General features: G+C 55.4%; 1 protein-coding gene across 4 annotated transcripts; it reads right to left on the bottom strand.

Moving 5' to 3' along the window:
• Nucleotides 1-5,745: 5,745 nt before the first annotated feature.
• On the bottom strand, nt 5,746-18,931 carry SLC4A3 (solute carrier family 4 member 3). Of its 4 annotated transcripts, XR_011472400.1 has the most exons (24): nt 18,831-18,931; nt 18,543-18,685; nt 18,056-18,221; nt 17,185-17,462; nt 16,951-17,066; nt 16,383-16,582; nt 14,707-14,855; nt 14,392-14,572; nt 13,826-13,961; nt 13,368-13,551; nt 12,841-12,940; nt 12,240-12,424; nt 11,386-11,611; nt 10,965-11,183; nt 10,468-10,616; nt 10,078-10,272; nt 9,405-9,623; nt 8,990-9,079; nt 8,325-8,491; nt 7,635-7,888; nt 7,120-7,289; nt 6,774-6,947; nt 6,590-6,645; nt 6,020-6,106 (listed from the first exon to the last, which is right to left on the bottom strand). XR_011472400.1 is itself a non-coding variant. In XM_070422227.1 (23 exons), exons 2-23 carry the CDS (start codon nt 18,591-18,593, stop codon nt 6,029-6,031), a joined length of 3,687 nt encoding a protein of 1,228 aa, XP_070278328.1. In that variant the 5' UTR covers nt 18,594-18,685; nt 18,831-18,930; the 3' UTR covers nt 5,746-6,028. The 4 variants fall into 4 exon arrangements, 3 of the variants coding, with proteins under 3 accessions (XP_070278328.1, XP_070278329.1, XP_070278330.1); XM_070422227.1 differs by lacking the exon at nt 6,590-6,645 and having other exon boundaries at nt 5,746-6,106; nt 18,831-18,930; XM_070422228.1 differs by lacking the exons at nt 6,590-6,645; nt 18,056-18,221; nt 18,543-18,685; nt 18,831-18,931 and adding an exon at nt 17,913-17,986 and having other exon boundaries at nt 5,746-6,106.
• Nucleotides 18,932-26,769: the final 7,838 nt, after the last annotated feature.

Genomic DNA, 26,769 nt, shown 5'->3' with positions numbered 1-26,769 from the left:
GGAGGAATCTGCAGATCTCTCTGTAGCGCCTGCTGGGTGGCCCCAGGCAGTGGCTGACTTTGCACCTCCCTGGAGACCCAAGAGCCAGTGTACCCAGTGGTCAGTATCAGACCATACCATATTACAGCTCTACATATCCATAATTGACACACCCCAGGGGCAGACTCAGTGAACACCAAAGCCCCAATGAAGCAAGTCCTGCTCCATAGGAGTGTTTCCTGCACAGCAGCTGTCCCACTATAGTTGAAACTGGTCCTCACAGCCAATTGGCCTAGAGGTCAATTCCTCCCAATGACACCAACAGCAATCAAGCCTCAACTACAACAAGATTGTGCTCACAGCCCACAAAGGGTGACTTGGGAAGGCTGAGCCACTGGGCCCCATAGAATACCTACTACACAAGGCCACTCTACAAACTCAAGGAGACATAGCAGCTCTACCCAATAAATAGAAACAAACACAGGGAAACAGACAAAATGCAGAGACAAAGAAATGTGTTACAAATAAAAGAAATGGAAGAAAGCAAACTGCTGGATATAGAGTTCAAAACCACAGTTATAAGTTTACTCAAGAATCTTCTAGAAACCTCCAAAAAAATGAAAAAGGGCCAGTCAGAAATTAAGCATACACTGACTCAAATAAAGAATAATATACAGGGATTCAATAGTAGAGTAGATGATTCTGAGAATCAAATCAATGATTTGAAATATGAGGAAGCAAAAAACAATCAAAAGAGCAAAAAGAAAAAAGAATCCCAAAATATGTAGATAGTGTAAGGAGTCTCTGGGACAACTTCAAGTGTACCAACATTCACATTATGGGGGTGCTAGCAGGAGAGAGAGAGAGCAAATATTGAAAACCTATTTGAAGAAATAATGACAGAAAACTTCCCCTACCTGGTGAAAAAAATAGACAGACAAGTCCAGGAAGCATAGAGAGTCCCAAACAAGAGGAACCCAAAGAAGACCACACCAAGATACATCATCTAAAATGCCAAGGGCTAAAGACAAAGAGAGAATCTTAAAAGCAGCAAGAAAAAAGCAGTTTGTAACCTACAAGGGAATGCCCACACAACTGTCAGCTGATATCTCAAGAGAAACTATGCAGGCCAGAAGTAAGTGGCAAGAAATATTCAAAGTGATGAACAGCAAGGACCTACAACCAAGATTACTCTATCATTTAGAACTGAAGGTCAGATAAAGAGCTTCACAGACAAGAAAAAGCTAAAGGAGTTCATCGCCATCAAACCAGTATTATATGAAATGTTGAAGGGTATTCTTTAAGAAGAGGAAGAAGAAAAAAAAAATCAAAAATATGAACAACAAAATGGCAACAAATATATACCTATCAACAATTGAATCTAAAAATCAAAAAAAAACAAATAAGAAAGCTAGTGAACAGAATATAAACTGGTGAATAAAATAGAACCAGAGACATGGAAATGGAACAGACTGACAATTCTCAGAGGGAAGTGGGGTGGGGGTGGGAAGAGATTAAACAAAGATCTTAGATGCATATATGCATCACCTATCGACACAGACAATAGGGTGGCGAAGGCCTGGGGCGGGGCAGGAACTGGGTGGAGGGGAGCTATGGGGAGAAAAAGAGGGACATCTGTAATAATCTCAACAATAAAAATTTTTAAAATAATAATAAAAATAAAAAAGAAATAGCTTTCAGCTGTCATGGGAATGTGGGGTAGGTCTGAGCCCCAGAAAGCAGAGCTGGAGGAGAGAAATGGGGAAGAAGGGAGGCCTCAGGAGCCCTGTCTTTGGGGCAAGTTTTTACAAAAAAGCCCTGTACACAATGGTCCTCCAAAAGCCAGAATAAAGATGATGCTCTGGTCCACATCATTAGCTTTTTTTTTTTTAATCCTCACCTGAGGATATTTTTTCATTGATTTTTAGAGAGGGTGGAAGGGAGGAGGAGAGAGAAACATGGATGTGAGAGAGACACATCAATTGGTTGTCTTCCACAGGAGCCCTGACCTGGGGCCAGGGATCTAACCACTGAGTAAACTGGCTAGGGCCATCATTAGCATTGTGAAGAACCACTGATGGACTAGGAATGGACAGCTAAGATGGAATACAAGGCTTCCTGCTGGCACTAGTCCCAGTGCCACCTCTCAGGCTCACCATCTATCCCCATCTTGTCTCCTGGGCTCCTGGGGCCTCTAATGCACTTTGTCTTTCCCACCTGCCACTGTCTACTCATCAGCCTTGTATGCAGAGTCACCAACACCTCTCGCTCCAGCTGGCTTGGAAAGAAGCCTCTTTGGGTTTTGAAGGTATTGTTACTAACACAGAGAGAAGTGACAGCTGTAATTGAAACTACCAAACATGCTAATCAAAATATTTCCAGAATTCTTTCTAAGTTCTACTGGTGTCACCCTTGGCTTTCACTAGATCCTATCATCCCAGCTGCTCCCCATCCCTACCTCACCTCCTCTCTGCCCTTCACCTCCCATGGTCCTGGAAGCCCTGTCCCAGGAGCTCCCTGCTCCTCCTTCAGGCTCCCAGAGCCAAGTGGGACTCACCCACCACCCAGAGAACATCCCAACAGCTGTGTGTTTACTCAGCATTTGATATAGAATTGTTCAATAAAAAGAAAGAGTTCCAACTAAAGTAAAAATAATCCCAGCAGAGATCTCAAATATTAAATCTTCCTTCTGGAACAGAAACCCTGTAAATATTAGCGTTTGCGCTTTGTACAGTGGTGAGTCATGCGAGCAGTCAGGTTCCCTCTCAATTATATAATGTATTTATCTGGAAACCAAACTCCTCACTTTGGGTCTCCTACTTGCCACATTGGATTCAATCCCATTCGGTGCTTGCCCAGAACTTGTCTTATTGTTGTTCTCAGAATGGCTTAAGCACCAGCTGTATGGGCAGCGTTGTGTGCAAGTGCCCTTGAGTTCTGTTTTGCCCTTCTAATGCTCTCAGAATTCCCTCTGAGAGCTCTAGGTGTCAACAGGCATGATCATTATTGGAGTCACCTGATACAATACAAGAAGAGCTGTCACACAGGCTGCCAAAGGGGACACATTACTGCCAGGTTCTGTGCCCTCAAGGAGGGGCCCAGGGCAATCCAGGCAGATGCGTTTGAGCTCTGACAGCCAGGAGCTTTCATGAGGGCATCAGACGTTGCGAGTGAGCTGACTCCTCAGCATGGAATGAGGAAATGCCAGCTGCCCTCTTTGCTCAAAGAAGAAGAATGAGTTAGCACTTCTTTGGTCATAAAGGGGGCTTGAACCTGTGCAAGAATAATAAACTTTGTCAGCAGCTGTCCAAGATGTGGCCTTAACCCCACTCAGAGCGCCGCAAGGGGTAAGATAGCAATGGGATTGCCATCCTCCTTGTTGGAAGGGTGCTGGGCCACCTTGCACATGCCCACTTGTCAAGTTGCTTCCAGTCTAAAGGAGATGGTGTGGGCCCTGTCACTCAAAAATACCATGGCCTCTAACCCACCCCTTAGTCCACCAGGACCAACTGGGACTTCTCTCTGTTGACTGCCCCCTACATCTGGAAGAAGGCCTCCACCAAGCTTATCCAGGAGGATAAGGTTGGAAGGTAAGTAAAGAGAAAGTTAGGGGCTACAATGGCTTTAGGACAAACCCTTAATGTCCCCAAATGAAAAGATTTCGAATTGCCGAGCCTCCTTACCCCCACCCCGGTTGCCTAGCTAGGGGTTTGCCACGGGCCCATTATCTCTTGTCTTTCTCTCTTTGATACCAAATCTGGCCCCACTGACGCTCTCCTCTCCCATCCCTCAAGGTACCTGTCCCTACCTAGTAAGCTTCTGGGTTGCTACGACTTCCTAAGTTCTCTCAGGGCCTCACAGGCCCCTACCCCCAGTGCGGAAGCATCACCCCTGAACAGGCCCAGATCAGTATGTTTTTGGGCCAACTCTGGCCTCAGGTACATAACCAAACTGCAGCTGCTTTCCCTCAGGGGCTGGGGGGTAAAGGCAGGTGGGAATGGCATGGTCTTCAAGGCTCCAGGCTCTTAGGCCTTATTCATGTACTTCTCATTGGGTGGCATGTTCACTGGCCAGAGGGTATGTCTGGTTCTACCCTTCACTGAAATTTTTTCATCTCTTTTTCTGAGGCCTCGGGGCCTAGTTATACTACAGGCCACCCTGACACACCACCTAGGACCAAAGTTCATTCTATTTCAAAAGCTTCCACATTATTTCTCATTTTCCAGTTGAGGAACATCCACAGTTCTCAGCTATTTGCCAAACAGAGGTGACTGACACAACCAGGGCCCAATGAAGAGCCAAGCCTTCCTGGCTCAGGTTGCCCTTTTTCTCTCAGAGGCTGGGGAAGAAGTGGTTCCTTCCTGTGAGGGTCTTGGCATCGCCTATAGCAAACGGGCCAGCCCGCCCCCACTGAGGCCCACAGGGGAGCCAGGCAACCTGATGTAGGGCTCAGGAAAGGAATGGAGTCCTGCATGCCAAACCTCTCAGCCGTGCTTCTCTGCCTGGCCCTTGTTATCTGTGTTTGGAATCTGCTCTGTACACATCTATGTTCGAGGTTTTTGCATTGCCTTTGCTAGCAAAGCTCCTCTGAAATTCCACCTGGCCTTGGCCAACCTCAGAGAAAAGGCCCTCAGGCCAGGAGAGTTCTCAGAGGCCAGATGCTGTAGGAGACATCGTGGCGCCAGAGACCAAGGGAGCCAAAGGGACTGGAATGAAATGCTTAAACCTGGGTGACAATCCCAGACAGCTGGAGAGGGGCAGTCTTCCTCAGGAACACAGCAAACAGCCTCACAGCAGTCTGTCCCTTCTCTCCTGGCCAGCTGCCCAGCTCTAGCTTTTTGCCTGAATACCTGGGAAGAAACTGGTAAAAGGATAAGGAAGAAGCAGGGCTGGCTCCAGCGGAAGCGGCTCATGGGGATGAGGGATCCTGGCTCTGGATGCTCACAGCCTCCTAGGGCTTGGGTTCCCCAGGGGACCTCTCTGCCTCCCGTCTCAGAAGGAGAATGTGCTTGAATGGGTTCTTTGACCACAGGGGGTCCTCCAGGCGGCTGGGCATCTCCTACCAGATGGGGCAGAGCCTGCAGTATGAGAGAGCGGCCACCAGAGGGCCACACAGAGACAACTAGCTCCGACACGCAGCCGGTTGCCAAGCAACTGTGACGTAAAGGGCACCCAGTTCAAACCTTCCTCAAGGCCCCCAGGTTATTTCTGGTTTAACAGACTGTGGCACAAGGAGTGGCCTCAGGAATCCCAGGACCGCCTCTCTTTTAAGCCGAGAGGATCTAAAATGGTCCAGGGACCCCAAATCCAGCACTACCCTGGCGTCTGGGGGATTGGGCTACTGTCCCTGCTCCTCTGAATGCCAGGAATCAAGAAAAGAAGATGAAAGTTTTTACATTCCCTTCTGTAGCTCCACAGCGCTTGGGCAAGCTCTGATTTCCCTAGCGGCTAAAGCAAAGCAACCACCGCTTCTCCCCTCCCCCACCCACCCCTCCCAAACAGGAGCAGGATTAAAGGCATGTGACCTTGAGCCAGACCTTGAGCCTCCAGGCTCCTCCTCAGCTGCACTTGAGGGGCCTCAAGGGGTGATGCTAAAGCCCAGCTCTGACCTTCTGTGGTCTTGATTCTCTCCCTTTCACCCAAGAATTCTGTTCTTGCCTCAAACCTCTCCTCAGGTTTTGATGACCCTGAATACAGAATTCTCCCAATTCTTCCAATTCCAGATGGATAACTGTGACCTGAGAAACCAGACATGGAACCAAGAAAGTGAAGCAGACACAAGACGAGGGGTGTGGTTATAATGAGCTCAAAGCCTGTGCTGGTAAAGCCTGTGCCGGTAAAGCCCGTGCCGGTCTGTGAAAGGGCCTGGTGAGATAAGGTCAGAGCCTCGGGCACAGTCAGGGCCCCTCTGGCCGTGGCATCAGTAGTGGTTCCAGGCACATCTTTGGGTCATGAGGAACCCCCGCCCGCCCTGGGGCTGGGCTCTGACAGGGGCCCAGGTATCAGTCACTAAGATGTCGGGGTCTCTCAGGGTCACCGTGTCGGAGAATCACACAGGCATATGCAGCTCGTTGTACTCATCCTGGCCATCCTCGTCGAAGTTGGGTTCAGCATCTTCCGAGTCCAGCTGCAGAAGGAGCGGAAGGTCAGAAGAGGCAAGGAAGCCAAGTGGTGCCCCCCCAGTTCCCCAGCTCCTCCTTGGCCAGCAGCCCTCGCTGCTCCCAGACCTTTCCAAGCCTCACAGTTTGCAGGGATTGTGGCCCCAGATTGAAGCACTTCCCACTGGCTTAAACCTTCAGGTCACTATCCCCTCCAGTGACAGCTCCTAATAACAATACCAATGAGAGCAGCTACCATAGGTGAAGCACTTTCTTGGGGCCGCTCCCAGCTAGCTCTTGCGGTATACTTCTGTAGACCATGTTTGGGTGGATGATTTGCAAAAGGATGTCCCTTCCTCCAGATGACAAAAATAGGGCTCAGATGGCTTTCAGCACCGTCCCATCCCCACCCGCCCCTCAGCTATGCGCTTCTGTTCAATGTACAGCCTGCACAGCTGTCTGCAACAGCCTTGTGCTTACTTCACACCAAACCATCATACTCAGTACTTCACCTGGATTAGTGTTTAAGCCTCACAGCAATCGTTTAAGGTAGAATCTTCTATTAGCCCTTATATAGATGAAAGTAAGAGTTCAGGTTAGGTTACCTGTGTCAGTCACACAGCTGTCAGGCGGTGCAGCAGAGATTGGAACCCAGGCCCCATCCACACTGACCCTGCCCCAAGCACAGTCCCTTACCGCCTGCAGCTCTCTGTCCTGGAAAATCCGGGGCAGAAGGCAACGCCTCAGAGGCACCGTGAGCAGCAGCAGGAAGGGAAAGGCGAGCGAGGCTGCCGTGGACTTGACCACCCAGAGCAGTGCGATGCAGCCCAGCTGGATGCAGGTGAACAGGTGCATCCGCCACGTCTTCACCTGGGAACAGGCGTCAGGTCTCACCACACTCCCACCCACATCTCTGGGGAGTTGGCTCCCCAGGTCCCAATATATCTTCATAGTCATCCTGTCCTGCCCATGTCCGGCCCAGGGATCCCCTGGACACCCTTCCCATCACCCAGCTCCCCGCCTCCATGCTTCCTGGCCATACCTTGGTCACATAGGGCTGCTCGGGATGGTGCTTTGCTGGCATGAAGATGAGCAACAGACGTTGGGACAGCTGGATGCCAGACAGTGACGTGACCCCCATGTACAGGAAAATCCCAAAGAGCACGGCCAATGGGATCTGGCGCAGCACAGCCCCCATGACGATGGACAGGCCTGGAGGAGGAGTCACAGACCTACCTGACCCCTCAGACAGCGCTGTGAGGACAGACAGACCTGGTGGGGAGGGGGCACGGACCATCTAACTGACCGGCTAGGCCTCATCACCACGAACAAGAGAAGATGGAGCAGGAAAGAGAACCAGGAAAGGGCACGAGGAGAAAGGGCTCATGGGGGTCAGGAAGCAGGGCTGGCAGGCAGGGCAGGGGCTAGACAGGCCACAATTGGAGAGTCAGAAGGGACCTGGCCCAAGCCCGGATGAGAGAGCTGATTTAAGGCCTTGAGGTCCAAGAAGGCAAGTCTGGGGAGCGGGGCCAGGCCTTGCAAGGTGGGCGCTCTCACCCACAAGGCTGGAGATGAGCACGCCAGTGACCCGCTGCTCCCGCACCTCCTGGATCTGGGGCTTGTCTCCAGGCGCAATGGCGGTGCGCATGACAGTCAGTGCATTGACATGGGTGACTGAGCGGACGGTGGCAGCCGTCAGCCAGGGCAACCCAAACAGCCCACACAGTCCCCCCAGGGAGCCGATCAGAAGCAGGTCCAGGTGGAAGCCAGAGCCTTTGAGCAGCCTCCGTGCCTTCTGGCTGACAATGAGCCTACAGAGAACGAAGTGGGAGTGAGTGGGCCAGCAGCCGGGCCAGGCGCACACAGCCGGGTGAGGAGCGGGGTGGGGGCAGAGAAGAGCTCTCCCAGGATCTGCCAGCTTCCTCTTTCAAGTTCCCAAATTAAAGTTCTCACATTTAAGCAAATCTGAGCCAAATTCCTTACACTGTGGATGTTTAAAATACCATAAAAGCCAGATGCCAGATCTCACCACCTTATTGTGACTTAACCAAAATGAGATCATGTGAGCGTCACTGGGTGAGAGAACATACTGCCAGAGCGTTCTGAGAACTGTCAAGTGCCACCCTGCACATGCCGGGGGCACCAGACAGATGGCACGGCCAAGCACCACAGGCAAAAAACTGTCTGTCCCCTTGCTGCCAATCCCACCATCCGCACTCATCCACCCAGGGTCCCCCGCCCTCTCACGCAGTGATCTGTGTCTCCATGAAGATCAGGATGAGGACCAGCAGGGCGGGGACAGCAGCTGCCACCATCATCCAGGGCGGGAAAGGACGGGCGCTGCCCAGAGGCGGGATGAACCACGTGCGCTTATGGGGGGAGGTCACCGAGAGCCCCGTGGGCACCGTCAGCTTCTGCGAGACCAGAAGGAAGACAGGGTTCAGGGACACTACCTCCCCATGCTAGGAACCCATGCAGCAGCTGCTTCCGCAAAGCCGTGTGTCCCCAGTACCAGGGCTCCGGGGAATTGGGGTGTGAACAGGTTTGAAGGAAATTAGTTTTGCATCCTCCAAAGTTGCTGTCCCTACAAGGGTCCAGTATAGGGCAGAGACATGACATGTCTTCTCCCAGATCCCCAGAGCTGCCAGGAAACCTGGGGGCCACCTGTCATTCTGCCCCAGCCCCATCCCTGCTCCTTCAGGTCTTGCCTACGGGTCACACACAGCCTCAGACCGCTGGGTGGCCTCCTTAGTGGGACCACATGGCTGCTTCTGAACCCCCAGCTCATCCATCCAGTGTGACCCCAGCAGGTCTCTGCCATTCCACCAGGAAAGCTGGGTTCCAGCCCTAATCTAACTGCTGCTCGGGCCCAGGGGTGAGAACCAGCTGCCGGGGAGGTCGGGCTCACTCGCCTGTGTGTAGGTGTCTGTAATGGAGTAATCCACCAGGACCATCACCAGAATGGAGATGGGGATGCCGAAATCCCCGATGATGCGGCGAGCCTTAGGAGAAGGGAGCGGAGGTGGAGGTGAGGGCTGGAGGCTCACAAGGGCTTATTACTCCTGACCTCTCTTGGGTCTGAGCTGGTTCAGGAAGATCCCCCAACCTGTCTCTTTCAACCCCATGAGTGCCAGCCAGCCCAGGTGGGCACTTCTCTTCTGAGTAGACTTCTCTGAGGCTCTGATGGGCTGGGCCACATAGACTTGGCTTAGAGCCAGAGGCTGACCTGGAGAAAGGGGCAGCCCCGCTCTAGAGTGGGGCCTGCAGGGACAGCAGAACTAAGAGTCCCCCAGGGGCTCCACGGGCCCCACTCTGGAAGCCACGTACCTTGCCCCCCAGGAAGCGGCTGTTCCTGAACTTGCGTAGGAAGAAGGCAATGAGGAAGGTCCCAAGCATGAGGATGAGGGACAGCAGGGCCGTGTTGGGCTGGTTCCTCGGGCCTGGTGGCCCCTCAGTGGCGGGCAGAGCACTCCCATTCAGGTCCAGCCTAGGCGCCAGTGCCCCCTCAGGGGGGTAGAATGGCAGCAGTGGGTGCTCCGTGAACACCTATGTGAGTTACAAGGCTGCCCTAGTGTTCACCTGGGCAGGTGACCCTGATTTCATCAGCTGCAAGGGAGAAGGCTGTTCCCTCACCTACCTGACCAGGCAACAGTAACACACAACATCCAGCTACATAAGACACACACACACACACACACACACACACACACTACAAAAGGTGACCCAAGGACACCCAGCCCTTAGAGCTTAGTGACCACTTCACACACCTGTGCAGGTAAATCCTGGGGTTCTGACCAATACCCTATGGGTCTGATTCCTTCCCCTTCAGCTCAGACCTACCCCAGGGTGTCCCCAACCCCCCACGCCCACACACAACAGAGCCCCCCTCTTTGAGCCCTCTGCCCCAATCTCCATGCCACCGCCTCCCATGCTCCTTGCCAGGATGCTGCCCATCCACATCTACACCTGCCCTGCCCCCAACCCCTCTCTGAACCTCTACCTTATAGAGTTTGTAGAAGGTCTCATAGATGAAAATGAAAGAAATGAGGAAGGCGAAGATCTCCTGGGTGAAAGGCGAGATGTAGCGGACCAGGAAGCTGCCCTCAGCGGCCACCAGAGCAAGAACAAAGACCACCAGCCAGAGGCCAACCCACACCCGGCCGGTGAGGTACTCCAGGTCATGGGATTGGCAGAACTGGTGGCCAGGAGGGAAGAGTGGTTACCCACAGCAGTCTTCTATGAATATCAGGGCCCCGTGAGGTAGGGAGTGGGGCGGGGTGGGGGGTAACTCCAAGGGGAGGAGGGGGACCCAGCAGGGACCTGTCACCTGGGCTGAGGGGCCAGGGGAGGAGCAGGTGATCCCTGCGGAGCAGCAGGGCAGGGCTGTCACCTTGAAGAAGGCTTCTTCGAAGACCAGCAGTGGCCCTGAGAAGCCAACCACAAGCAGCGGTTGGGCCCCCAGCAGAGAAAAGAGGACGCCAAGCACGGCCGTGGACACGATCAGCTCAGACACTCCCATCAGCCCTTCGGTCTTCTCCCCTGGGGAGGGCAAGGGTCAGTGGGACAGCCCTGCCTGGTCCCTCCCTGGCCCCTCTTCCTTATCTAGCTTAGCCTAACCTGGGGACCCAGCAAGAATGGAGCAGCCCCCCAGAACAGTACATAGGGCCCCCTTACTAACCCCTTACCTCCTGCCCCTTCACCACCAGCTCCCCAAGGTGATCTTCACAGCTCCCCCAAAAGTGAACTCTGGAATCCCCTGACCCAGCAGCTCAGGATGGTCACACTGACGACTATCTCCTCTCCCCCATAAGCCCCTAAAGTGATCACTGGGACACCCTGTCCCAGAAACCTTGGAGATGACACTGAGCCCCCACCCCTCCGCCTCACCTAGCAGCCCCCCGAAGGTGATGGCAGGGCTGAGGGCAGCGAAGTAGATGAAGAGCACGGCGGCCACACACTGGTAGTGCAGAGCGTCCCGCAGGTCACTGGGGTAGTGCGGGTAGCGGCGCTTCACGTCCCGGACAAGTCCCCCAAACACCGAGCCGGTCCGCCGCAGGGGGTCATCTTCAGGGGTCGCCTCAGAGCCCCCCAATTCCAGCGACAGCCCTGGGGAACAAGGGGGTGCTGGAACACAGACCACCCCTCCGCTCACAGGCCCTCCATCCTTCCCGGCCTCGCCCATGGGCAGAGGCCTGGGTCAGGGGTTGGAAGCTGCATCCAGGACTCCGGGAGTCAGGACGGAGCTGAGGTCATAGACTTAGCTGTGTTGGGGGGAACACGGGGGGCTCTGGACCCCAAAGGGTCTGACCTTTCCCAGGGGCCGCGTAGCCTCCCCGGGTGGTCATCTCCACTTTGTTCTGCTCTCGCTCCCGCCGCTTCCTCAGCAGCTCCCGCTGGAACGCGGCCACGGAGCGCAGCAGGTCACGGCCCTCCACCTCCGACGGGGGGATCACAATGCTGCCGTCCAGGAACTCGCTGATGGCGCTCAGGAGGTCCTGCCGGTCGTCAGCCTGGTAGGCAGCCTCGTGAAACAGCTGGGGGCAGGAAAGCAAGGTCTGAGCTGACCAGGGAGGCCCTGGCACGGGGCTTTGGGGAGAGGGGTAAGGACGTTCCGCCACATACGCAGGTCCAGTCCAGTTGTCAAAATTCTGACTCGCAGGCCCTGCTGGCTGGCAAGCCACAGCCCTCAGCACTGCCCCCTCCCAGGGCCCTCTATTCCCCTGGGAGCCTCCAGACTTTCCCACAATCCAATAACTACGGAGTGACACCTGGCACTGCAGAGGCCTCCAAGGCCATTCTGCCTGGACGGTGCCCATGTCCAGCAGGTTGGGAAGGATTTTGAACATCACTCTCCTATCCAAGCCCAGGAGAAGCCACAGCAAAGACCAACAGAGCCAGCCCATTCACATCCAGTCTATGTCACATCCAAAACCTGGAGGTCTGGCTGCTTCTCCCGGTCCCACCTCCCCTCCCACAGCCCCAGCTCAGCGGGCTCCCTTTCTTCCCTCGGCCAACAGCCTCTCCACGCTCCAAAGCGCTGCTCCACCCAGGAGGGCCCCTGCACCCCTGCATCCATGGTATCCTGGGGCAGTGAGAGGGACAGGAACCAGGAGGCCCAGGGGACAGGCCTGGAGTGCCCAGCCCACGGGCTGGAGGACCAACCTTGTCAGACATGAGGGTAGCGATGGAGCGCCCCAGCTCGTGATAGTCGGTGCTGGTGTGGCGGGGCCCAAGCATCACGAAAAGGAAGCGGACCGGCACCGGGACCTCAAGCACAGACTCCAAGAGCACCGCCTCGTTCAACCGCACGAAGGCTGCTGCCGGCTGCTCCAAGAAAGGCACACAGCCTGGGGAGAGAAGGCCCGGGGCGCTGGGCACAGGGACGCGGGCAAGGCAGCCCGGAGGGGGTGTCTCAGGAACATCATGTGCAATGGGGCAGGTGTGCACTGAAGAGAGAAACCCCGTTCTAAAGGAGACTTATTCATGTATATGTTTGTACATTTACCACAATTTACCAACAGATGGAAATTAAGGGGTGCTTTCCTCTAATTCTCACAAAGGTGCTATATGGCCTAGCAGTTGTCCAAGGTAGCCGAAAAGGGAGGGACGCAGGCAGAGGACTGGGGAAGAAAGGGCTGGAGATGAGTTGGGAGGGGCAGGTGGGGCCAGGTGGGGATGGGAGAGGCACAGAGCTCAAGACAGGTGGACCACAGGGGAGGCACCCATGCCCCGGCCCCTGCCCCCAGCGCCCGTCCCTCCTTACCCACAAGCACCACAGTGGCCTCAGCATCTTCGGGGATCTTCTCCAGCAGCTTCAGGCTTTTCCCCCGGTGACTGTCTCCCCCAGACATATGGAGGGGCTTCTGAGGACGCAGAACTGGAATAGGGCTGGGACCCAGACCGGAGGCCGTGGCAGGCCCTCCCTTCCCTTGCTCCAGCCCTGGACTCTGCCCGCCAACCCCTGGACCTCCCACCCCAGCCAGGAGAAGGACTATGGGTGATGTGCCTCACATCGGGAGGGGACCAGCCCAGGATCTGGACCCCTTCTCCAAGCCCCCCACAACCACCTCAGCCTTCTCTTGTTTAAATGGCTCCCCTGGGTCTGCTACATCATCCCACTTAAACCTCCTGTTTCTCCACAGTAGGGGTCCCTCGGGGTTTCCCCATAAAGATCCCCCCACATGCCTAGCATGATGCCAGCCATCCCACCTGCCTGACCCACTCAGTGGCCTCCTTTGAAACTAGAAACCCTCTCAGTCCCCCAACCCAGGGCAGAGTAAGGCGACTGACCTCCTTGGCATCAGGGTCGTGAGGCCAGAGTGGGGCTGGCTCCCCCAGGTCATCGGCCATGGTGGGCACTGCCCCATCAGGGCCATGACTGGGGGTGGGGTGGTGATTCCCCATGACCGAGTTCACACTGGAGCTGGATGTGTTTCGGGGAAAGAAGCCACTGTCCTTGTCATCATTGGGGTGGCTGGGAAAGGGCAAAGCGGGCAGGCAGTTAGGAGGAGAGGATCTTGGCGATTGAGGTGATGAGGAAGTGAGACATGGAGGGCCAGGGCCTCTATCCCTCTGCCTCAATGTAAGAAAGAACTTTCTAGTGGGCAGTGCTGCCCAAGGATGGATCAGGAACCAGCTCCCCGGCACTTGGGTACTCAAGCAGAGGCCCCAAGCCCCACAGGAGAGTCTGCGCCTATAGAGACAGCGGAACCAGGAGGCCCCCTCCTGGGCACCCCCTCCCCCGGCACCTGTGCTTTAGTAGCAGGGTGCGCAGGACGCTGGCCCTGTCCTCTGGCCGGATCTGGTCAGACACAATCATGGTCTCCACCACAAGATGCGCGATGCCCGGCAGAGTGGTCTGCTCCAGGTCCAGGAGGGCGGCGCCTGGGGGCACAATCAGAGGAGGAGACATGGTCCTATCAGACAGGGAGAACCCGCCCCAGCGGCCTTGCTCCCCCAGGGCAGGCAAACGCGCTTGGGGAGCCAAGCACCCCTGCGCCCGGGCAGATACACTACTCCATGTGGCCACAGCCCAGCCAGAGAGACGGTCGTGAAAATGGAGCACGGAACGAGGGCATGGCCCCTCTTCACCCAGGGAGGGGAGTCTACTATGCCAGGGACCAGGGGCAGCACCCCACCCCTCAGAGCTGACAGCTGGGCAGGCAGTTGGACCCCACATCCCCAGGGTGGCAGCCAGACCGTGCCTGGGCCCAGGACTCCAGGGAGGAGTCCCCGGGAAATGGGCAGCCTGGCACAGGCTCTGCAGTCTGTGAAGAGGGCATGCAACCCGGGGCCAGGCCTGCAGGGCCCCTACCATGGGCGATGGTCCTCCTGAGCTCCAGGAGGCTGCGGAAGGAGAGCGAGGCCACGTGGGGCTTCCCCCAGCGCTCGGTCTCTTCCTCCACGTCCTCCTCAAACTTGATCCAGCGCGCCGTCTCCCGCCAGTGGGGCTCCTGGCTGCGGTCCAGCATCAGCTCGTTCAGCTCCACAAACACCTGGGGTAGGCACCAAGGATGAGGGCCTGGGGGCCACCAGATGGGACTCGGCGCCAGGGCACGGCGGGGAGGGAAAAGGAGGCTCTGGGAGCAGAGGCAAGAGGAAGCTGGTGGCCCATGCCCGGGTCCTGTACCTCATGAGGCCTCCGGTCTAGCTTCTTCTTCTTCTTCTTCCTGCGCAGGATGGGGGCCAGGCCACCGGGGCTGCCCCTCCCGCCCTGTGTTCGGGATGGCTTCTTCACCAGGTGCCGCCGCATGCCAGGGTTGTCTTCCAGCCGGTGGCCTGCGGAGAAGGTGGGCTTGGCAGTCCCAGGGGTCTAGCTCCCAGCCTCAGGGTCATGGCCAGCCCCTCTAGCTCCCTGCTCTGCCCAGCCAGTCCACTGGTGGGCGCCACAGTCACCCAGGAGCCATGCCAACAGGACCACCTTGTCAATGTGGATACTTCACAGATAGGAGACCGAGGCCCAGAGCAGAGGAAGCACTAGCTCAAAGTCACACAGGGGACCACTAGCCAAGCCACAGTAACAAGGCAGATCCCTACTCAGTCCGCAGCCCCACCATGGCCACTGCCTCTCACTCGGAGTGCCAGGACCCACATGGAGCCGCCAGCCCCCAAGCCCCCAGCACTGTCCCTGAGCCTCTCTCGGCGCCCAGGTCTAACCCCACAGGTCCTCGGCCAGCAGATTCAGGCAGATGTTCTCTCCCTTCCTCCCCGCCTGCCCCTTCCAGGCCAGCAGCTGGTGGAAGGTCAGCAGCCCGTTTACTCACAAGCTGGTCCCCCTGCCATGGGGCTCAGCTGGTCCCTGGTAGACTCCCACGGGTCACAGTCCTCAAGGTCCCGCACAAACATCTCCAAGTCCTCTGAGGCCAGTGAGTCTCGAGGGCTTTGAGCTGGAGCCCTCCAGGGGCCCACGCCCTCGGCATCCCAGGGCCCGGAGCTCAGTGCCCCATTGGGCTCCGTGAGCTCCAGCTGGCTCGTCATTCCCCAGACACGGGCTGAGGCCTCAGCCCTGTCCCCCCAAAGCCCCGGCTCTCCTGAGAGATGGAAGTCTGAACAGGAATGGTCTCTGTCCAACCAGAGCCCGAGATGTCTCGGCCTCTCAACTCCAACTCCCAGGTCCCCAGGGCTGCTCCTGGCTGCTTTAAGCCCCAACCCTGGATCTGTAAACACGCCCTCCCTCTGACCCTTCCCATCTCGCCAGCACCACTGCTGCTGCCATCGGATTGTTCCTGTCCCTGTCCTCAGGTCCTGGCAACTTTCCATGACGTATTGAGCTCAAAGCCCTCCTCCCCACCCCCGCCCACACACTGTTCTAAGGGGAGGAAGGCGGGGTCAGGGATGCCTCTGGCCTGGGCACAGAGCCCCGTGGGTGATGACAGGTGGCACAGAAACCAGGACTGATAAGATGGAAAGAATGTGCCGAGATCACAGCCAGGCCAGGCCAAGGGTAGTGGGTCAGGAGTGAGGAGGTGAGCCCTTGATATAGGGAGAAGCAGGGCCTGGCAGAGTGGCTCAGCCCCAGGGGGCTGGTGTGAAAGGGTGAAGAGTCTGCCCTGAGAAGAGGAGGGCGCTATATTGATATCTCCAAACATCATGTGAAAGGGAGGCTGCCCTATTCCAGGGGTGACTCAGAGGACAGAATAGGGTCAGAACGGCAGAGGTGTCATGAAGGGAAATCTCAGCTCTGGAAACCGAGGTAGTGAGCTCCCCGTCACTGAGTGGGGGAGAACACAGAGCCTCTCCAAGGTCCCTCACAGGCTGAGTGCTCATGGGAGTGGGCCACGGGGGCTGCCGCAGGGTATCACTCACTCTTCATGTCGTCCAGGTCTGCAGAGCCCAACATCTGGGCCTCCGCCTCGTCAGTGGGCACCTGCTGCTCTGGGCCACCCAGGCTGCCCAGGGCACTGCCTGGGCATAGCCGCTCCCGCAGGTCATAGCTGGCCGATGGGCTCCAGGGCCGGCTCTTCTCTCCTGTGACTCGGGGGGCCCGGGCCCGGGGACTGGGGGAGCTGAGGAGGCAACAGGCAGCCTTGGATGACAGGGAACCACAGTGGAGATAGACCAGGATCGGGGGTTCCTTGGCCTCCAACTTGGGGCAGGGCCTGGAGTGCCCCCCTGGGCACTAGACACAGGCTCCTCCTGGGCAGAGAAGAAAGTTCACCTCCACCTTCCTGCCCCATCATGCTGGTCCCCCTTCCTCCCGGTCCCCCTCTTAGCCTCTGACTCTCTCCTCCTTGCCAATCATGCGGACAGATAGGGGCACCCCTCTGTGCCTCCTCAGCCCCCCTCCTCTCCTCTCTGGGGTCAGAAGTGGACACACTCCCCAGGATCAGGAAGCAGCTTGGCATCTCCTCTGAGCTGGGCTGGAGGCCAGTACCTGACCGAGTGCTGGGGGCTCTTGTCCGAGCGAGTGTCCCCCGAGGACAAGGGCTTGGTGAAGACAGCCCTGCCGGGGAGGCCGGGACTGTCATCCTCGTCACTTCCAATGGAAAACTGTGGACAAAGCAAGACACGTCCTGGGCCCTGCCCCAACACAGCCGCTCAGCCTGGCGAGGCCTCCTCTCTCACTCCGCCCTAAGCAGCCAGCCCTCCCTCAGGGCCAGGCCCCTACCTTCGCTTTCTGTGGGGACCCTGAGGGTAGAGGCTCCACAGGCTCGGCCTCATATTCCCCCTCCTCTTCCTCCTCCTCTTCCTCTTCCTCCTCCATCCCGGCTCCCCCCTCCTCCTGGATAGGAGGGGTCCCCTTGGAGGGAGCAGCAGAGGTTTTCTCCTTCTTCTTCTTCCTCCTGCTTTGCCTGGCAGAGCCGGGGGGCACTCGCCGCAGCTTGTGGGGTGGAGGCAGGCGCACAGAGAGCGGGTGGTGGGTGTGATGGGAGGTGTGCCGGTGAACTGCGGGGGCAGGAGAGCCAGTTGGGACCCCCACAGCAGAAGGGGACCCCACACCACCCTAGGGACACACACCTGATTCTAGCTCAAGGCCTCAAGCAAGGGCACCTTAGTCCTTCCTCCAGAGCCAGACTCCCCCTAACACCTGTGTCCATGTCCTGTCATTGGTGAGGCCTAGTAGAATGGGGGGCCGGGAATAACAGAGGGGGGCATGATAGAGGGGGTGGTGGGAATGGGAGGACATGATGCAGCAAAGAAGGAAAAGTAGTCAGAGAGCTCAGGACGGGAGATGAGGAGGTGGAGAGAGGAGGGCCAGGGGTGTGGCAGAGCCTTGGGGAAGACAAGGGTCACTAAGGGAGGCCTCTGGCCCATGTCCCTACATCTCCCCTGCGGCTGGGACCAGCTTCCCTGACAGGCGAGCAGGCGATGGGTGAGTGAGCAGGATGACTTAACATGGCATGGTGGCCAGCACAGCGTCCAGCACAGCGTCCAGCACATGATGGCACTGGGTGACCAAGCCAGTGTGAGCACGGTGATGGTGGCAATGAGGTGATGGTGGTGAGGGCGGCCACACTAGGGGTCCCCAGGCTACCCACACTCAAAGTCCCGCTCGCTGTAGCTGCGGCTGGGCTTCTCGGGGTCCCAGGCGGGGGGCTTGCTGATGAGATCCCCAAACCTGCTCACAGCCAAGGTCTTGCCCAAGTCATCATCCTCCTCCTCCACGTCTGGACTCAGAGGGGGCTCCTCCAAGGGCACCCGGACCTGAGGGCTCAGACAGCTCACCTAAGGACCCTGGACCCAGGAGCGCCCCACTCCCCCAACTCCAACCCTGGGTGGAAGTGGGGCGGGGACCAGCAGGCTCCATCTTCTACGGCCTCTGCTTCCAAGGCCCCAAGCTGGGACCAGCGTCCCAGCTCCCAAGGCTTGGGGAGGCGGGGCAACAGATCCGAAAAATAGCAAAAGACCCCCCCTTTCTCCATTCCGCCCAAGATGGAGCAGGGGTGTCCCAGGGTCAGCCAGAGGGCGCCCCTCTCCTCCTTGGGGTCTCTCCCTCCTCACCCCCCATCCGGAAGCGTCAGTCACCTGGGGGAGGGGGGAGGCGCCCCCGGGCGGCGGGATCACTCCGTTGGCCATGGCCGGGGAGGCGCTTGGGGGGCTCTCGCTCACTGAGGGACCCGCGACCCGGGTGAGAAGAAGGGGGCGCTGCGGGGACCTAGTGGAGAGTCCTGGGGGAGAAAGGCAGGGTCAGGTCCTCTCCCCCTCCCGGCCCTCTCCCCCTCCAGGAGCCCGAGCGCCCAGGCCCTGCCAAGCCTGGGACGCCCAGGGGCCCGCCCCGGCCCGTGCGCCCCGCCCCGCCCCGCCCTGCGGTACCTCGGGGCTCTGGAGCCTGCGGGACCCGCGCCGGCCTGCGCGCCCCATCTCCCTCCCGCTTTCTCTCCGGGGCCTGTCGCCGCGCAGGGCCAGGCAGCCGCGGGGCGCCCACGGCGGAGGCGAGCCGGGCGAGCTGGGGACGCAGGCGCCGGAGCCCGCAGCCCGCGGCTCCACCTCCCGCGCTCGGCTCCGCAGCCCCGCCGCCCCGCCGCCCCGCCGCCCCGCCGCCGCCGGGCCGCACAATGGGAGCGGGCGGCGGTGACTCACCCCGCCCCGGCCGCCCGGCCCCCACGCGCGCCCCCGCAGCAGCCCGCCAGCCCCTTCTCCGGGCGTCCCACGCCTCGCTGGGGGTGGGGGCACGGCCCTCCAGTCCCACGATCCCCACATGCCCTCCCCCCACCTGGCTTTTAGCCTCCCCTCCCCTCAAGAGCCCCCGGGGGCGACCCCTCCGCAGACTTAAGCCCCTGCAATCTTAGGAACTGAGTTCACAGCACCGGGAAGCACACGCCACTTCCAACATAGCCCCTGAAGCCTGGCTTCCGCCCGCAGGCACCGCCCAACATTTGACCTTGGCACTTTCCCTCCCGCCCAGGGCCCGGTTCCCCACCTGTAGCCCGCAGGCCTGGAAGAGGAGTTTCCGAAGTCCCAAGGGCTCTAAGATCCTGAGGCTGCTTCCATAGCTCCTCTCCCTGGTCTCCCACTCCCTGGGGTCACACCTCCTTCTCCAAGGGCAGAGGTCTTTGGCAGAAACTACTGGATCCCCGTTTGACCCTCTGAGGTCTCTCTGAAACTGGGCACCTAGCACGAGGCCATGTGCAATAATACCATCCCTGAATCCTTAAGAAAAACTAAGAGGATGTAGAGGGGGGAGGGGAGAAGGAGCTGGTGGGCAGGGGGAGATGGAACTGGCCAGGCCCAGGAGAGGAACTAACTCCTAGAAGGAGGAGGGGGAGGGTGCTGGCCAGATGGTGCTCCAAAGAGGGGGGAGAGTTTAACCCTGAGACCCTGGACGTGTAATTTGCCTTCTCCAACCTCTGTCCTCATCTGGGTCTCAGCTCAACCCAAAGGAAGACCTCTCCAGATTCAGAGCTGCACAAGGGGTGAGGGGCAACACCCACTTTGCTTTATGCCAGTAGCCTGTGCTCAGCCCTCTCCAACCCATCTCAGACCCACGACAGAGGTTCAGGGAGGCTTAACCTGCTGTGGTCACAGCTGGGAAGCAGATGCCCACAGAGCATCATTGGTGTAGAGGTGAATGCCCGAGCCACAGCCATTTAACCGCTGCAGGCCTGTTTCACCCATGTGCGCAGGCCATGTGCACAGGCTGGGGCAGGCCCCTGGGTGTCCCGCACGGTGTTGAGAGGGTAAAACAAGAAGCCGGTGTGGGAATCAGCTGTGTGTAAGCAGCGCGTGTGAACAGTGCCCAAGTCTCAGGATGTGAGTCCTCTCCATGATGGGTCAAAGTGTGTCCCCCAAAATTCATAGGTTAAAGTCCTAATCTCCACTACCTCCAAATGTGACCTTATTTGGAAATAGCACAGTTACAGATGTTAAGATGAGGTCATACTGGGGTAGGGTGGCTCCTTTTCCAATGGGACTGGTGTCCTCACAAAAAGGAGATTTGGGAAGCAGACACACTTGCGCTCGGGGAGAAAGCTGCCATGTGAAAACTGCAGTTATGCTGCTCCAAGCCAAGAACTACCAGGACCTGGGAGAGAGGCCGGAACAGACCCTTCCCAGCTCCTTCAGAGGGAGTGTGGTCCTGCCCTCGTCTTGGTCAGACTTCCAGCCTCCAGCACTGTGAGATAATAGGTTTGTTACTGAAGCCACTCCGTTTATGGAACTTTGTTCTGGCAGCCCCACACACTACTGCTCCATCCCAATCCCTTACCGCTGAGCCAGGTGATTGGGTTCCAAGTCTGCACCTTAAGTGTTGTTTGGGTAGAGCCTTCCCCAGCGGGGACGTGTTGGAGGGTTCTCCGGTCTTCAGCCTGCCTTCTACATCTGGGTCATGGCCTCAGTCTCTGACTTCGCCCAGTAAATTCCGACAGTAGCGCCTTTAATACCAAGACAGTCTGAAGTGGGCCTTGCCAATGTGGGACCTCGTGAACTGGGCCCTGGACATTGATGCCTTATGGGCACCACTTGGCTGGTCCTCTGAGGTCCTGCACAGGTCCTGGTCTTCCTGAAACCCTCAGACTCCTCTCCTCTTCCCAGCTGGGGACTCCCCCACCCCACCCGCAGTCAGCAGCTTGCCAGCTCTTTCCTGTATTCCCTAGCCCCGTGGTCGGCAAACTGCGGCTCGTGAGCCACATGCGGCTTTTTGGCCCCTTGAGTGTGGCTCTTCCTAAGCCTTAGGAGTACCCTAATTAAGTTAATAACAATGTACCTACCTATATAGTTTAAGTTTAAAAAATTTGGCTCTCAAAAGAAATTTCAATCGTTGTACTGTTGATATTTGGCTCTGTTGACTAATGAGTTTGCCGACCACTGCCCTAGCCCATGGGATAATGGAGTGCAATCTTCCGTGAAAGGATCTTATGAACTTAGACATCCAAGTTCATCTTTCCTTTCAAGGCGAAGATGCTCGATGCTCACAGCCACCAGTTGTTTCCGTACCAGCTCATCCAATTAGATGTCAGTGTATGCTTTCATTGTTCCTACTCAGATCTCCTGGCATCCTGGAGGCTTTTCCATTGTATCCTATTGCCTCCAGTCCCCTATAGACTGTTCCCAATGGGATCTTCAATCCTGTGACAAGAATGCTCCTTGTGGTTCAGCGTCGACCCATGAACCAGGAGGTCATGGTTTGATTCCCAGTCAGTACATATGCCCGGGTTTTGGGCTCAATCCCCAGTGTGTGGCATGCAGGAGGCAGCCGATCAATGATTCTCTCTCATCATTGATGTTTCTCTCTCTCTTCCTCTCCCTTCCTCTCTGAAATCAATAAAAATAATATATATATATATATATATATATATAATTTTTTTTTTAAAGAATACTTTTTGTATGCACAAAGGATGGCCAGTGGGTGTGTGTGTGTGTGTGTGTGTGTGTGACACAGAGAGAGGGAGGGGAGAGAATATGAGTGTGTGGCTGCCCTGTCACCTCCCAGCTCAGAGCCTGTAGATACTCAAATGGTGACAGGAAAGGTGACAACAAAGTCAAAAGCACAGACCCCCCCGCCCTTCCTGCACAGTCCAGTCTGACTTGAATGTCCCCACCATGAACTTCCCAGATGAATTTTTTAAGGAGACTGATTCTTTGCTACTAGAAGCCATTTAAGCATGACGCCTGGAGCCCAGCGACCTGAGTTCATAGTTCATCTGTGGCTAGGATGACATTTTGACAACTGCATGACCTTGAGCAAGCAATTTACCCTCTATGGGCTTTAGATTCCCCATCTGCATAACCACCACAATAACGGGTTTGCTGAGAGGATGAAATAAGTTCAACCATGTAAAGCACTAGAACAGTGCCTGGCACATAGTAAGTGTTCAACAAATGTTAGCTAGTTTCACTACTACAAATTGAAGATACACAAGTACTAGGAAGCCCTCAGGTAACTTGCAACATGAGAAATGAATACACACACAGGAAGGAAGTGGAACTTGGCTTATACTTGCAAGGACAAGTCCTTCAGATACCACCCATGTAAATTAATTATTAAAATAAAAGAAGACAGAAAGATCAGAACCACTTTTATCTCTACCAAGGTAGATTCTGACACTCCTTGGCCAGTGGACCTATCTCTGCCTCTGTAATCCGAATTTAGTAGGCCAAAGAGATTCTGGAAGATGGTAGGATGTGGGTTCAGGTAGCACGAGATTGTCACTTAGACTGAATTCTCTCTTGTCAAGAATATCTCCTCCCTGCTCTCCAGAGAGGAGGGCCAATGTCATTTTCTGTGACTGGCCTCATGGTGAGTAAGACCTTATTTTTACAAGAGAGGTAGCATGGCATTTAGAAAGAGCCCAGCCTCTGGAGATAGAGATGCTATATATAAAATGCCAGTTCGATGCTTGGCACACACTAAGTGCTCAATAAATGCCACTCCTATTTACTATGGTTGTTACTCTGCAGTGGTTAATCCAGTCATAATCCTTGTGTCCCTCAGTAAATCTGGACTTAGATTTGAAACAAATCCAACCTCAGGCCAGCACTGCCTGTCCCTGGAGATTCTCTCATTCCTGCAGAGCCCACCTTTTAGCTCCAGAGGTACAGATTCATCTATGGCTAGGATGACATTTTGACATGAAGCTATGTCCTTTCTCTCTCCTCCTCTAACCCCACCCGAGCAAGTAGCCTGCTTTGAATTCTGCTGTTTTGGGGAATGGGTAGAGAGGTTTGCAGAGGAGGAAAAAGAAAGGGTTAGCAAGAGTAGATACAGTGTCTTGGAAAGTAGATACAGAAGCTGGAGTGGGGATGGAGGAGCGAGTCTTTGCCCTCCTCATCAGCAAAGCAGGACGTTCCGGGCAGCCGGTGTGGCTCAGTGGTTGAGTGTTGACCTATGAACCAAGAGGTCATGGTTCAATTCCTAGTCAGGGTACATGCCTGGGTTGTGGGCTCAATCCCCAGTGTGGGACATGCAGGAGGCAGCTGATCGATGTTTCTAACTCTCTATCCCTCTCCCTTCCTCTCTGTAAAAAATCAATAAAATACATATATATATGTGTGTATATATATATATATATATATATATATATATATATTATAAACTTGGGTGAGAGAGAAATATCATCAATCAACTGCCTCCTGCACACCTCCTACTGGGGGTCGAGCCCACAACCAGGCATGTGCCCTGTCTGGGAATCCACCCTTGGTTCATAGGTCAAGGTCACCCACTGAGGCACGCCAGCCGGGCTAGACCGTAAGCTTCTTGAAAGCAAGAGCATGTCTGATTCCTCCTTGTATTCTACCCCCACTCCTCTCACACAGAGCCTGGAACACTTCAAGAGCTCATAAGCATCTGTGGAATTGTGGACAGTGCACAAGTAATTATAGTGACTAATAAACTGAAGAATGTTTTTGTGGAGGACAGAGAAGTCACTAAGTCCAAGAAGATCAAATGACAAAGGATGAGCCAAGAAAAAACATGCCATGGCTTGCTCACATTCCAGCAGTGTCAGAAGCAAGTGGAGAAACCATGGACCGTGAGATGCGGGTATTTCCCTCTTCTGATGGCAAAGGGCTTTTCTGGGCAACAAAGCAGGTGGTAACAACTATCAGGCAGGTTTTAAAATCAGCACTTACTTAATGCTTTATGGTTCACACAGCACTTCCACATACAGTGTGAACTGGGTAAGTGATTGATTAGCCTCGTGCCCTCTCTGTAGATGAGGGCACCATGAGTCAGGAAGGGCAGGGGACTTGCTCGTGGTTAAACAGTGAGCTGCAAAACTAAGGCATAATCCTGAATCTGTTTGGATCTAAATTCACTGTGATTCTCCCATATGACCACCACACCACACTGGCTCTCAGGTGGGTAAATACAAAATACTGCACATGCCCAGAGACGATTAAGGCATCACACACAGAAACCTGGCTGAGTTTCCAGCCGCAGTAACCAACCTGGGCAGGGCCTTCTCAGAAGCTATCCCAGCAGCATGACAAAGGAGTAGGAAGGACCTCACCCTTCACTCTATGTGAAATGATTCATCAGCCAAGACGACCCCTCTCCCATTGAGACAGAGAGATGGATCCTTCAAGCTGACCCACTCCCCTCTTCCAAAATCTTAGAAATCAGCATTAATACCGCTCAGTTTGACCACTGACCCCTGAGGGTCTCATATACATTTTTAAATATAATTTTGAATCATAATACATTGAGAGTTTTAAAATACTTTAGATAAAATGTAAAAACAACTCAAGAATCACCTATTCCTCCTTTCTGCCTTGTTCTCGTTTTCATCCCTCATTTTCCCTTTCTGTCTGTCCCTCTAGAGCTTATTTATACAAGCAGAAGCAAAAATGAGTATGTATTTCCCTCCCACCTTTTTTTCCCACGGAAAATACAGCATCATGTAGTTATGTAGTTTCAGGGCGTGAATCCTTTTCTTCGCTGCCACTGCCAGCAAGCCCGAGGCCAGAGGCAGGCAATCAATAAGCACGTGTTGGAGGGCAAGGCCAGCCTGAACAGACGAATCAGTTTCCAGGGACAGTCCAGGGTATGGAAGGCAAGTTCTGCTGATAGACATCTGTTCACAAGTGTCAATGGCAAAGCAGTCCCATCTGCTCAGAGCATGGCAGGGTCTGAGAAGAGCATCCTGGCATCTTCTCCTGGAGGGGAACAAAGCTAAAGGTTGCCCACTTTCAGGAGTGGTAACAGTCAGCAGGCAATACCAGCACCTGTCTTCTGGGTCACCAAAAAAAGAGCACCCACAGGACACAGGGTGCAGAGGATGTCGGTGAATCATTAAAGAAAACAAAAATGTTCCGAGATCTTAAGCACAAAGAAATGGAAGCTCTTTTTTCAACTGCCTCAGCCTCATACCGCAAATCACCCTAAAAAAGATTGGAGATTATGCTGCCCCATCTGGACCAGGACCTGAAGGGGCTTGTGGGAAAGTGAGTGTAAATGGGCCCAGCCTTCAAGGAAGGTAGCTCTGGGCCAAAGGCTGGGCATCGCAGATGGTGCAAAATCACTGATGGGGAAGGGGGGTGTGCATGCTGCCGGGAAAGTGGACTAATATTTTTGGGAAGTTTTAATTTGCTTCAATTAAAAAATTCAGGCCAGCTCTGAGCAAAACAGAAGTAGGTGAACTTCTTTTCAGATTCTGTGCACAGTCCTCTCTGGGCCCCTCCACCCTTCTGCAGGCCTGTCACTGAGGGACCTCCACCCCAGCCAGCACCTCCCAACTGGCCAGTTCCAAGATTCATACCATCTCCTCCCCACTCTCCCACCAGACCAGACCAGGGCCTTGCTGGGGGAGAGAAACCACTGGGCTCCAGCCGACAGGTCTGGGTCATGTCTACACTCTTTTCTTGAGCAAATGGGCTCTGTATCTTGTGATCAAAGGAGTATGAGAAACGCTGCTTTAAAGAATGTATGGAATACAGTAAGGGCTCACTAATCTAATCTGTTAGATTGTTGCCCTCATCACTGTGTATAGGCATTCCTCTATAAATCTTCAAGGGAGCTTTAAATACTGACCCCAAGCCCCCGCCCGCCCGCAGCCCTGGCCGAGAAGGTAGCTGCTTTCAGGGAGGCAGTTTATGAGCCACTGGGGAAGCCCTCCTGCCCTGACATCTGCTTTAATGGGCTCTGCGGTAGGACCCGTGTCCTGCTAATCTCTGTCAAGTGAAAGTATAAATAAATTCACCCATTCAGTGTGTGTGAGTGAATATGTAATGCACACATTTCAGAACAGGAACAATGCTGGCCCACAGTGGGGGTCAGGAAAGGCAGAGCTGGGAAGGATGGGCCTAACCACACTCACAGCCTTCTCCTTGGAGCCCAGCAGCCCTTTCCCTGGGAATCCAAGGACTTCCTGCCCTTGATGAGAAAGCCCTGAGGCTGAGGGACCGTCAGCAGTGCAGCAGTACATTGCTTCTTTCCCACAGGATTCCACCCTTCAGGGCCCTAGGGTTTGTAGAGGGCTGGCTGGGTCACTGGTGGAACTGGGCTCCAGGGGGATTTAAGTCTCAGCCCACTACAACCATCCCCTTCCTTCCCCACCCCACCCAGGAGGTCCCACCGTGGACTTGCCCGAAACAAAGTTTTAAATGAGGTCTGACCAAGTTATCAGAACACACACCTCCTCCAGGAACCCTAAGTTGAAAGCCCATTGAGTAGGGGAAGGAGTACCTTCAAGACCACTACAAAAGAACCACACACACACACACACACACACACACACACACACCCTCTAGGTCCATACCTTCTAAACCTGTCAATGTTGACTTTTCCAACAACAGACAGGATCCCAGGAGTGTAGTA

The sequence above is a fragment of the Myotis yumanensis genome, unplaced genomic scaffold, assembly GCF_028538775.1.
Source record: "Myotis yumanensis isolate MYYU_CA2020_CCGP unplaced genomic scaffold, mMyoYum1.0.hap1 SCAF_8, whole genome shotgun sequence".
Lineage (NCBI taxonomy): Eukaryota > Metazoa > Chordata > Mammalia > Chiroptera > Vespertilionidae > Myotis > Myotis yumanensis.
Note: the sequence above shows the minus strand (reverse complement) of the source record. Positions and strands in the feature narration are given on the sequence as shown.